Raw genomic sequence first — 12212 nt, 5'->3', positions numbered from 1 at the left:
GGGGGGCACAGTCATGCGGGGTGGAGGGGGAGCAGAGTGGTGTGGGGTGAGCAGCCGACAGTGTGGTGTCAGGGTGATGTAAGGAGAAGAGAGTGGTGTGGAGTGCATGGGAGAGCAGGGTGTCAGAGTCGTCTAAGGAGAGGAGAGATGTGGGATGGACAGGGTCCAGGGAACAGGGCAGTTGGGCTAACATGGGTGGAGACTGGGTCTTCATTTGGAGTATGAGCATGTCTGGAACTAGATAAGATGTATAATAATTGAATGGACTAAATGCAACCCAGCTGTAAATAGTTATTTTGACGTGTGGTTTTTTCCCAGTTCAAGAAGTAAGGAATAAAGGTGGCCTGGGCCTTACCGCGGTTATGACTCGAGCACTGCCCTTGGGAAGGATGGCCTCAGCCACGGCGGTCACTTCTGCAATGTCCTTGGTGTTTGGTTTTCCGATGCTCAACCTCTCCGCAGCCTTAAACTGGTCCATAATGAACAGGGAGTCTATGAGGACCAGATCCTTCCGACTGTCCCTGTCACTCAGGCTGTCCTCCACATCTATGAGAAACAACACAGAAGACGCAGTCAGTGGCCACTGGGACAAGTCCCTGGGAAGCAGAAGAGAGGGAAGCTGAGTCCCAGCAGATGGTTCATGAAGAATGGAATGTCAACATTCAGTGCATGTGCACCTGGCAGGCCTCTGTGGACAAACTCCACCAAGGACAGCCCTGCTCCAGAAAACACACTAGAATGATCGGCCCCAACCCTCGGCAGCTGATAACAATCCCACAGTGATCAGAAGCTAATGCCAGGAGGTTTACAGGAAACTAATGTTCACTCTGAAGGGAGCTCGGGTAGCCTTGTGGCAAGAAGCTGCAAGGCAGTCCTGAAGGCATTCAGTTTTAAAACACCAGCTGCTCCGTGGGGGGAAAAAACTCACCAGAGAATCAGCTATGAGTCAACTGCGACTCTACAATACACAACAACAACAACAACAACAACGTTCACTTTCAGAGAGCTCAAGTGGCTTACTGGGAAAGAGCTGTGCTGTCAATGCGAAGTGTGTAGTTTGAATCCAGCAGCTACTCTGCAGGACAAAGATAACAGTTTCCTGTGTGATATACTGCCTCCGAAAACTTGGAGGGTCAGCCGTGACTTGGTTCTGACTTAATAATACACTCTGAGGCAGGGTCAGGGTCATGGCAATGAGTCTGCTATTATGGCTTGAGGGTGAGTAACGTCCACTCACCTCCAAGAAAGTAAACGTGGCACTGTCACCACAGTGCAGTCCACTCAAGGAGACCCTCCTCCTCCTCCTCGATCCCACAGGTCCTAACTCCAGAAATGGGGACTGGAGGGCTCCCTGTGGTACCAAGAACCTTCCCAAGACCCGACTTGTCCAATAATAGGACTGTCTGAGCAAAAATGAAAGGTGGACACTAGTCTTCATATTACAAGGTGTCCTGTGTCTGTACAAAAAAACTCAAATCTGGTATGTTCAACCAACAGCCCAGTAGAAATGAAAGTGATAGAAATCTAGGTCTATTAGACAGTGATTTTAAAAAAATCTGAAGGCAGCTATATTGGCAACGTTTACAACTTAAGTTCTCTGAAAAGTCTCAAGTTTAAAAATAAACAGCACAGCATTTAATAAAACCATTCATATTTATTTATTTATAAAACTACTCATACTTAACTAAAAAAAAATCATACAATAAATACAACTCCAACGTCATTTTCAAAAGTGATAGGGTGATAGTGGGCATAGATCAATAGTGATTAATTTTGTGAAACACAGTGTATGGACATGATCATATGAAATACAACGTGATTGAAGGAATGTATGAAGCACAATGTACATGAATGAAACACAATGTATATGAAATTTGTATGAAAACAAAAATTTAAAAAGAGAAGGCAATTTTGAAGCCTCTTTCCACAGAAACCATTTTGGCCTTCCTTCCTGAGACAGCAGATGTTTTTAAGGATTTAGATGCATACCTTCTTCCTCGCTTGTCTCTTCACTGTCGGGTTTAGGTTGAGGCCACTGGAAATTTGGCAAAAAGGCACCTTCATACAACTTCATCAGATCAATTAAGGGCAATTCCGCTGCAAAGTAGCACAGAGGCAGGATGAGAATGTGTGAAGGCACCTGGCTGCTGCAGTGGGGAGGGGACAGGGCGAGGGGGCATGCCGGGAAAGACAAAAGCCTCTCAAGGAGCATGGCACCATCGTTTCTTTACATACAAAGTGGGTGCCATTGATGACCCAAAACTGGCAATGTTCTCTTTAGAGGACAGAGTGAGTCATGAAATTACTTACTAACCAAGCCCACAGGAACACCCAGAAGGTACAAAAAGGGGGGGAAGTAAGAATGCCACTGATGATAATGAGAGGAGATAAAAATGTAAAGTATATCAAATCAGGTTTAAACAAAAAAGGGAAGAAAAACCCATGTTGCGATCTCATGATACTATGTAACCACATAAGTAACAGTAGCTTACATTATGCTTCATTACCCAGTTGACAAAACCTCACTCTAAAGCTCCAAACCCAGTATTCTTCAAGTGCAGCACCTCTAGCAATCACTCAGTACACAAATCAAATCAATCCTTTCTCAAAGCAACCATCACTGTAGACAGCCGCAGTGGGAGAACAGGCACTGGGGATGTTCCTGCGTGTGGTCCTGTGGTCAGCGGCTTCATTTATTTGAAAAGTCATACCCTTTGACCTCACAATTTCCTTCATCAGTGGCTCTATCCAGGAGAGTAATCAGAAATATGAATCCAGAGTCATGTCAAAGACATTTCAAAAACTTGGTCAGCATCATACTCTACCCTAACTACATTTCAAAGACTTTAAAGAGTGCACTGTCCACAAGTGAACATGACCCCTGCTGGACTGACAGGGAGAGGCCGACAGAGACGTGCTAACGTCAGCACAGACTGTGCTCACCACAGCCTAGGAGGCCAATGCCCGTGCCCCGTGGGGTCTTCCCACTCTTCTGCATGTGTGAGATGTGCCCAGTGCTATCTATGGACCAGACAAGACCGAAGAGAAGAGCTAGTGCCAAACCAAGCCAAGAAGACAATTTGCAAGAGGTCCTAGGGCAATCCTAACACAACATAACACAGCCAGGGAGAAGACATGGGAGAAAAAGTTCTTACGACAGAGCCTTCAAACCTGTACACATCTGCAGGACGAGGCTCTAGAAGGGACATGCTGGGGACGTACACAAATATGAGTTAGACCTGCTCAGATGACGAGATGCAGGCTCACAAGGACACTGAGGCGGCTGGTCTCCACCTCCAAATGTGGCTGTGCCCTAGACCACCACCTCCCAAAGTGTATCTATGAACCCCAGATCCCATCTCCAGGTATGACTGTGAACCCCAAACCCCATCTCCAGGTTTGACAGTGAACCTCAGACCCAGTCTCCAGGTGTGACTCTAAACTGTCTCCACTTCCAGTGTAACTATGAACCCTGGACCCCATCTCCTGGTGTACCTGTGAACCCCAGACCCATCTCCAGGTGTGACTGTTAACCCCGGGCCCCACCTCCATGTGTGACACTGAAGCCTAGACCCCCGTTCTCCAGGTGCACTTGTGAACCCCAGGCCCCATTCCATATCTGGCTGTGACCTAAGCCCCAGAGGCTACTCACAAAGTACCATGTGGCTGTTTATCTGCATTAACACTCCCTCTTTACATGTGCATGCATGATGCAGAGATACTTTTATCTGAGACATGAGTTTTAAATGCTGTCATCCCACATACAGTTGACAGCAGTGCTAAGTGAGGTGAAGACAGCTTACCTTCTTTGGCTAAATTTGACAGCTCTGTCTGGTGGTCCACCAATCCTTCGTTTGCTTCCTCCTCTTCAATTGTTTCCTCTTCATCTTCCACTAAAAGTCACCATCGAATGTCAGCAGAGATCTGCGGGGGGCCACCAGCTCCGCAGAAGCCACAGGAACTACTGGTACATGCTCTGAGCTGTCTCTCCCCGATGATACTCCGCAAACCACCATAAGCAAGTGAGGCCTATGCAGCTTTCTCTCCACCTGAGCTCCTGGGCCATGGAGTCCTCAAATGCTCACAGCCCCAGGGGCTGCCACACCCCAGTCTGTCTCAGCCACTCTCAACCCTACTTCTTCAGCCCTGAACCTTGCTCCGTTCTCTAGAAATCATCACTCTATAAGAGTCCATGTTCTCACAACCCCAGCTGGCAACACCAGTGATCCCACCCATGAACCACTGTCACCTACAGGAAAGTAGGCAGTGATTAGACAAAGCCCTAGAAGTGGCCAGTGGTAGGGCTGTGGGCTGGGATCACTCTACAACTGCAAGGACTAGGGGACCATCCTGTCCTTGGAGGGACAGATGGACCATCCTGTCATTAGAAGGACTGAAGGGACCACCCCAAAAGCAAGACCTTCAGGCAGGACCCTGCTGTACCACCACCTCCTCACTGGGAGGACTGAAGGGACCATCCTGTCACTAGGAGGATAGAGGGGCCCATTGTGTCACTGGGAGGACTGAGAGAACTAAGGAGACCGTCCTGTCACTGGAAGGACTGAGAAGAACCGTCACTGGGAGGACTGAGGAGACTGTCCTGTCACTGGGAGAACTGGTGGGACCATCCTGTCACTGGGAGAACTGGGGAACTATCCTGTCACTGGGAAAACTGGGAGGACCATGCTGTCACTGGGAGGACTGAGGGGACCATCCTGTTATTAGAAGGACTGAAGGGACCACCCCAAGAGCAAGACCTTCAGGCAGGACCCTGCTGTACCACCACCTCCGGCCTGCGAAGACAGTGCTGGAGGCATCAGCAGAGTGCGAGGTAACATGCTTGAGGACAGAAAACACTGAAGCCCTCTCGATTTCTCGCCTCTGTGGACCATAATCACTCAAGGTTCCTGTGAAACTCAGACTTTAAATCTCACAGGCACGTTCACTAACCCCATCACGGAACAGAACATCCTGATACAGGTACAGTGGGGATTAGATGAGCCCCTGATCAGTGCTGCTAACCTAATACACTGCAGGAGCAGTCACACAGTGCTGGCAAAGGACTGGTGAGGAGATACCTGAATGAGATCCCGTCCCCACTCTCTAATTCTTACTCCCTATCCTCACAGCTCAGAACTGCCCAGCACCATGACCCACGGATGGGCAGGTGAGGGCTGACCACTGGTACACACACAGGAATGCACACACGCACACTCACTCACTCACACACAGTGGGTCACATGCTTTCATCTGAGGAAACCATCAAGGTTCTCAAGGCCTTTGAGCGTCTCCAAAGCACCCCACACTGGGCATGGGGCCCCTGGGCATGTGCCCTGCCCAGAAACCCCAACCCACTGAGACACCTCTTGTTCCTGTGGCTACACGCATGATGACAGACGGCACCAAGATGCATCATCATGTCCACCCTCCCACATGAGACTGTACCAGGCAGCTCAGCAGACACCCAGTCCTCTAATGTGTTGCCCTGGAGTTGGAACCAAGTCATAGCTGATCCACAGGCTGTCAATCACACTGGAGGAGACTGTTTCTCTTTCTCCCACAGACCCACTGGTGGATTCAAACTGCCAGAGGCACTATTTTTGGGTCAGCAGTGTAGCATCTCCCTACAGACAACACTGGCAGACCTCCCTCCCAATCTTCAAAGGACACAGAAGAGCTCTCTGTGCCCAAAAGACCAATAGGAAAGAACAGGGCATTCATCCCAGCCAAGGAGGGAAGTTAGAGTAACCATCAAGGACAAGGAGGGGGGGTCAGGGTAGTAGGCACTGGGGCCAGGGAGGGAGGTTAAGGTGGACACTGGTGTGCAAGGAGGTTAAGGTGGGTACTGAGGCCTAGCAAGTAAGTTATGGACCTCAAGGCCAGGGGGTAGATTCAGGTGGACACTTGGGCCCTGGAGGGAGATTATGGACATCAGGGCCCAGGAGGGAGGTTAAAGGGGACTTCAGGGCACAAGAAGGAGATCAGAGTAGGCATCAGAGTTCAGGACGGAGGTTATGGGCCTCAGGACCAAGGAGGGAGGTTAGGGTGGGCATTGGAGCCCAGAGAGGAGGTAAGGGAAGACACTGGGACACCAGAAGGAAGGTTAGGATGGACACCGGTGCCTGGGAGGGAGGTTAGGGTGGACATTGGGCTCAGCTGGGAGGTTAGGGTAGATATCGGGGTCCAGGAGGAAGGTAAGGGTAGATATTGGGATTCAGGAAGAAAGTAAGGGTAGGCATGGGCCTGAGAGGGCGGTTATGGTGGACCTTTAGAGCCTAAGAGAGCGAAGTTAGAGTAAACATTAGGGCCCAGGTGGGAGGTTACGGTGGACTCTGGGACATGGGGAGTGAGGTAAGGGTGGAGAGTAGGGCCTGAGAGACAAGTTAGGTGGACACTGGGCCCTGGGATGGAGGCATGAGTGAACACTGGGGCCCAGGAGGGAGGTTAGCATGGACAACAGGGCCTAAGAGAGAGAAGTCAGAGTGGACATGGGGCCCTGGGAGGGAGGTGTAGGTGGACATCAGGGCCCAGGAGGGAGGTTAAGGTGGACATCAGGCCCAGGACAGATGTCAGAGTGGACATGAGGGTCTGAGAGGGAGGTCAGGGAGGATACTGGGGCCCAGAAGGAAGATTACAGTGGGAATGGGGCCTGAGCAGCAGACTAGGATGGACATCAGAGGCTGGCAGAAAGGTTAGGGTGGGGCCTGGGGCCCTCGCAGCAGACTAGGATGGACATCAGAGGCTGGCAGAAACGTTAGGGTGGGGCCTGGGGCCTGAGCAGCAGACTAGGATGGACATCAGAGGCTGGCAGAAACGTTAGGGTGGGGCCTGGGGCCTGAGCAGCAGACTAGGATGGACATCAGAGGCTGGCAGCAACATTGGGGTGGGGCCTGGGGCCTGAGAGGGAAGCAGTGCTGGGGTCTCAGCTAGCCCAGGACAGCCTGCTCCTCTAGAACAGCTGAGTGGCAGAGGTACTGGAGGTACAGAGCCTGTCGACAGAGGAGGCGGCACCAGGCAGGACACAGACCTTCATCATCCGTTAGAGATGTGCTGGCTTTTCTTTTCCTTCCAGACATTCCTGAATCCTGAAACAAAGAACGTGTGTCCTTAGAAGACAAAACAAGACTCCATTCAGCCTCCCTGAACACACACTCTGACAAACTAGAAAACTATGCTAACTTCACATACTTGATGAAAAAACCCACATGCGGCACTCTTTCTGGTTTTTAAACTATATTTTAGGTGGAAGTCCACAAAGTTAATTTGATTTCCATTTACATTTTGTGACACTGAGAACACCTTCCCCACTTCCTCCCTGGGTTTCCTATTTCCACTCATCTTTCTTCCTGCCTCTCAGCTTTCCTTCTGCACAAATACTGCCTTTTTGGTGTCCTCTGGTTGACTCTAATTCTATGTAGTTTTTCTCCTCAAAGGATGTAGGAGGAAACTCCATGTCATCATTTTTTTACACAAAGCATCTTGAAAGCCTATGGAAGATTTATCTATCTAGAATGTGCTCACAAGAACACTGGATGTCTGGACCAGCCTGGCTCCTGGCCAGTGCCCTCAGGAAGGAAGTTAGGTCAGATTCTCCCCATGTGCAAAGTAGCTGTCCATGGCTAAAGGGGACCAGTGTCATCACAGCAGACAGACTTCCTGATGACCGCATGATGGTCCTAGAGCACCTGCTTCCCCAGATGACAACTGTAACAGCACTTATAGGGGCTGAGGCTACAGAGCAATAAGGTGACAGTGATCAACACTCACCAGGAAGCGTTCCGGTAGAGTGTCAAGTCCCAGCTTCCGGGGTTCTCTTCCTAAAGAGACAAAGAACATGGTCAGACATGAAGACTTTCTGCCACGTTAGCCCTGTCCCATGGCCCCTCCAACAAATGAGAGATCCAGTGGACACTTGGCCTGTCCTTCAATGACCCAGGAGCCACACAGCCTGGGTGGTGAGGCCACATGGTGTGGTGGCAGTGCCCCCTGCAGGGCCCCAGACATCCTCGATGGCAGTGAGGGGAGGTAATTGCACGAGGTAGTTATTTTAGAGCTCTATGACTTTCCACAGCTGGCCCTCAGCCCCGATTTCTCAAGGATAGAGGAATCTCAGGAGGCTCAACTCCCAGAGTCATCCCAGGACCAAGAGATGTTGTTACATGCCATTGAGTTGCTTGTGACTCATAGCAACCCTATGTACCACAGCTCTAAACCTTGTTCTATCTTGAGCCAATTTCATTGTCTCTGACATTCCTACCTCAATTACCCCAGTCACTAAGTCAATCCATCTCATTCAGGGTCTTCCTCTCTTGCACTGTCCCTTCATCCTCCCAAGCATGATGTCCTTCTCTAAGGACCAGTTCTTCCTGGCAACATGCCCAAAGTATGTGAGACAGAACTTGAAAATCCTTGCCTCCAAAAAGCAGCCTGGTTTCACCCTCTCCAGGACATACCTGTTTGTTCTCTTGATAGTGTACTGTATGTTTAAGACTCTTCTCCAGCCCAACCCAAAGGCATCAATGCCTTTCTATCATCCTTAGTCACTGTCCGATTCTCTGATGCATAGCAAGTAACTGAGAAGACCACAGCTTGAATCAGTGCACCTTAGTCTCTAGACTGATACTGTTGCTCTCTAGTATTCTAGAGAGGTCCCTGATAGCCGATTTCCCAATGCAATTTGTCTTTTGATTTCCTGGCAGCTGGTACCAAGAGTGTTGACTGTGGAAACAAGCAACCTGAAGCTGTTAACAATCTCAATCTCATCTCCATCTATCAAGATTCTGCCAATTTGCCCAGTGGTGAGAATCTTTGTTTTCTTGAGGTTGAGCTCCAATTTATATTGAAGGCTGCAGTCTTTGACCTTCTGCAGCAAACGTCTCATATCCTCCTCAGTTTCAGCAAACAAGATTGTATCATCTGCATTAAACAGGTTGTTGATCAATCTCCTCCCAATCTGATGCCACATTTCTCCTCTTAGAGTCCAGCCTCCCGGATGATGTGTTCTACATACAGACTGAAAAGGTATGGAGATAGGATGCGTCCTTGGCATACACCTTTCCTGATCTTGAAACATACAGTGTTTCCTTGCTCTATTCTGACAAATGCCTCTTGGTCCAAGTCTGGTTTTGCATGAGCACAATCAAGTGTTTGGGATTTCCATTCTTCAAAATGTCAGACACAATCTGTAATGATCCATACAGTCAGACGCCTTTGCACAGTCTATGAAACACAGATATACATTTCTCTAGTAGTCTCTGCTTTCAGCTAAGACCCATCTAAAGTTGGCTATCATGATCCTAGTGCCACAGCCTCTTCTAAACCCAGCCTATACATCTAGCAGCTCTCTTTTGATTTATTGTTCCAGTCTTTTTTTGGATAATCTTCAGCAGGATCTTGTTTGCATGTGATATTAATTATATTGGTCAATAATTTTCACAGCCTGTCAGATCATCTTTTTTTTGGAATGGAAATATGGATCTCTTCCAGTCAGTTGGCCGGGTAGTTGTCCTCCACACTTCCTTGGCACAACCTGGTGAGTACATGGAGGGCAGTATCTGTTGAAATATGTCAATTAGTATGCTGTCAATTCCTGAGGCTTTGTTTTTTTGTTTTGTTTTGGAATTTTAATTATGTACATAAATAGCAACATAAGAACAAGGAATTCTAAGGCTTGTACATTATCTTTAGCTGAAAAGATTCCAGATTAGTCCATTTTTTAATATGGGATCACCCAAGATAAAGAAATGTGTAGTATAGTTTTTCCTGAAGAAGAAAACCAATTTACTACCTTTAATACTGACTTCCGTGCCATTTTTCTGTAGAAATACTGATTTATTGTAAGGTATTTCTAGTGCTTACCCTGATTAAAGGCAAAGTTTATTTACATCCAGGTGGAGTCTTCACAATCCCTAGATTTTGAAAGTTCTTCAACAAATCTAGAACTATGTATCCTTGCAAACCCTTGTCATATAATGTTTCTCCATTGACCTGGGCCATGCTGATAGCTCGTTGTGGATAACAAATAGAGGGAGCTAATCTCATGAAACCAGGTGGATATACCAACTTCTTTATTTTTGAACCTCTAGCGAAAATGAGTCCAACAAGGCCAGCAAAATCAGTAACACTGGTCTTGGGAAAAATCCAGGAGGGGCATTTTGAAGATATCCATAACTGCCATTGAGCAATATTTTGCATCCTGGGCTTAGCATAGAAGTATGTTATATATTGTTTGCAAAGCTGCCATAGCTGTGAAATGTTTTCTTTGAGTCCTTGGCTCCTCTACATATTTAGCTTGAGCTTCTGGAACTGAATAAAGTGAAAGCTCATCAACCTTGATGGAATCTTTGTCAGGTGAGTCCTTCTTTGATGAAGTACACACTTTGACGGTGAGCAGACTCAGGCTGGCCAGGCTCACAGATATCTGAATTACCTTGAACACATTGCTGGCAGCCGTGGCTCTGGCCAGATGGTCCTGGTTTTTTGCCAATTCCTCCAGAATAGCTTGATTTCCTCCTTCATCACCTTTGCCTCTTGATCATATGTTGTTTCACAAAATTCATCTGTGTAAGCCAATTCTTTTTGGAACAGTGATTCTGTGTACTCCTTCCATCTTCTTTTGAAGCTTCCTGGATCATTCAACACTCTGCCACAGCATCCTTAAGTATTACAACTCCAGTCGCCACTCAGCCCGGAAAGAGAGGAGAGAGTCAGATTCTGAAATGAACGCATCTGAAAACCAGAGTCCGTAAAAGCAATGGCTTTCAGCCATCCATCAAAGATATGTTTAAGACTGCTCTCTAGGTCCAATACTTGCTCATTTACAGCAACTCATAATCCCCACTCACAAATCTATGCTCGTGACTAGCACTGGCTCAATCTCACTTAAAGCACAACATCCAAAAAACCAAAAAAAAACCCCCAAAAAACCACCTCACTGAAGCCAAGTGGGGTCTGACTTAGTGACACCCCCTCCATCAGGTTTCTGAGCCTAAATCTTTACAGTAGCAGACTGTACACCTTTCTCCTGAGCAGTGGCTGGTGGATTCAAACTGCCATCTATTCAGTTACTGCCCAGTATATATTAAGCTACCAGAGCTCCTAAAAGCCCAAATACACTAACAGTTCATGTCCAATAAGTATGTCAAGAAACATCTCAATAGTGGAACAAATGCTTCAACTCCTCCCACATGACCACCTGATGGGATCCTACCAATACCTTCCTCATACTCAAATCCATCCGAAGTCCCTGTCACACTCCCTACCACCAATGCACCATGACTCAGGCCACCAGACTGCAAAGACACCAGAATCCAGCATGAAGTTATCTATGTAGCTCCTAAGGGATAATACTCATGGCTGTCACATAGAAATACTGACTAGAATCACAGTGAAGGGGACACGGCCATCACATGGAAATGCTGACTAGAACCACAGTGAAGGGGACACAGCTGTCACACAGAAATGACTGTCATGTGGAACCACTGACAAGGACCACAGTGAAGAGGACAGGTTTCTACTTAAACATGGCACAGTGACACTGCAACACTCTTCTTTTCAAAATATTTTTTAAATACTCCGAATAATTTTCTTTATAATAAGATATTATCCTTTATGTTGTTGACTGCCATCAAGCATGACTCATAGTGACCCTGTGAACAAAAGGCCTGAAGCCTTTCTGTAACTATCGTCATTTATCAAAGTTCATGGAGTTTCCAGAGGCATGTTGTTTAGGAAGTGGATAAAATCTGAAAATTACAGTTGTTGTTTGTTGTTGTTGCTGTTGCGTGCTGCTGAGTGGGAACTGACCCCACAACTGACCCTCCAGTGGGTTTTCAGAGGCAGTAAAGTGCATGGGAGGACACTGCCTATCTTTCTCCCACAGACCAGCTGGTGGATTCCAACCACTTATCTTTGGGACTGCAGTGTGGCTTCTTACCATTAGGCTACTACAAGGCTCTCTAGAAAAACATTATTTTTTTTTTATAAAGCACCATACCTCGTCTGGAAACTCTCTGTATATTTAAGGCTTTTTTCCTTTTTTCTTCTAATTCTACTTGTAGTTTTATTTCCACAACCTAAAAACAAAAAATAATCACAAGAGTCCACAATTAAGGTTGCATAGTGGAATGTACTTGGGGCGGTGGGAGGGGTGTGGGGGGATTGTGTACCAGGGAGGGAGTCTTTCTTTTACTTTTGAAAGAGAGGAGCGAACT

The 12212-nt window shown here is 47.4% G+C and overlaps 1 protein-coding gene across 1 annotated transcript in view; it reads right to left on the bottom strand.

Annotated features, from left to right (window-relative positions):
* Positions 1-12212, bottom strand: part of EP400 (E1A binding protein p400) — a 65814-nt gene that overhangs the window by 33703 nt on the left and 19899 nt on the right. Inside the window, exons 9-14 of the mRNA XM_006901000.1 lie at positions 11996-12074; positions 7768-7817; positions 7028-7085; positions 3804-3893; positions 1990-2097; positions 356-546 (exon numbers count right to left, since the gene is read on the bottom strand). Of these exons, the coding sequence (XP_006901062.1) occupies positions 356-546; positions 1990-2097; positions 3804-3893; positions 7028-7085; positions 7768-7817; positions 11996-12074 (576 nt within the window). The remainder of the gene's footprint in view (positions 1-355; positions 547-1989; positions 2098-3803; positions 3894-7027; positions 7086-7767; positions 7818-11995; positions 12075-12212) is intronic.

The sequence above is a fragment of the Elephantulus edwardii genome, unplaced genomic scaffold, assembly GCF_000299155.1.
Source record: "Elephantulus edwardii isolate Elephantulus edwardi_28Jun2011 unplaced genomic scaffold, EleEdw1.0 scaffold00304, whole genome shotgun sequence".
Taxonomy (NCBI): Eukaryota; Metazoa; Chordata; class Mammalia; order Macroscelidea; family Macroscelididae; genus Elephantulus; species Elephantulus edwardii.
Note: the sequence above shows the minus strand (reverse complement) of the source record. Positions and strands in the feature narration are given on the sequence as shown.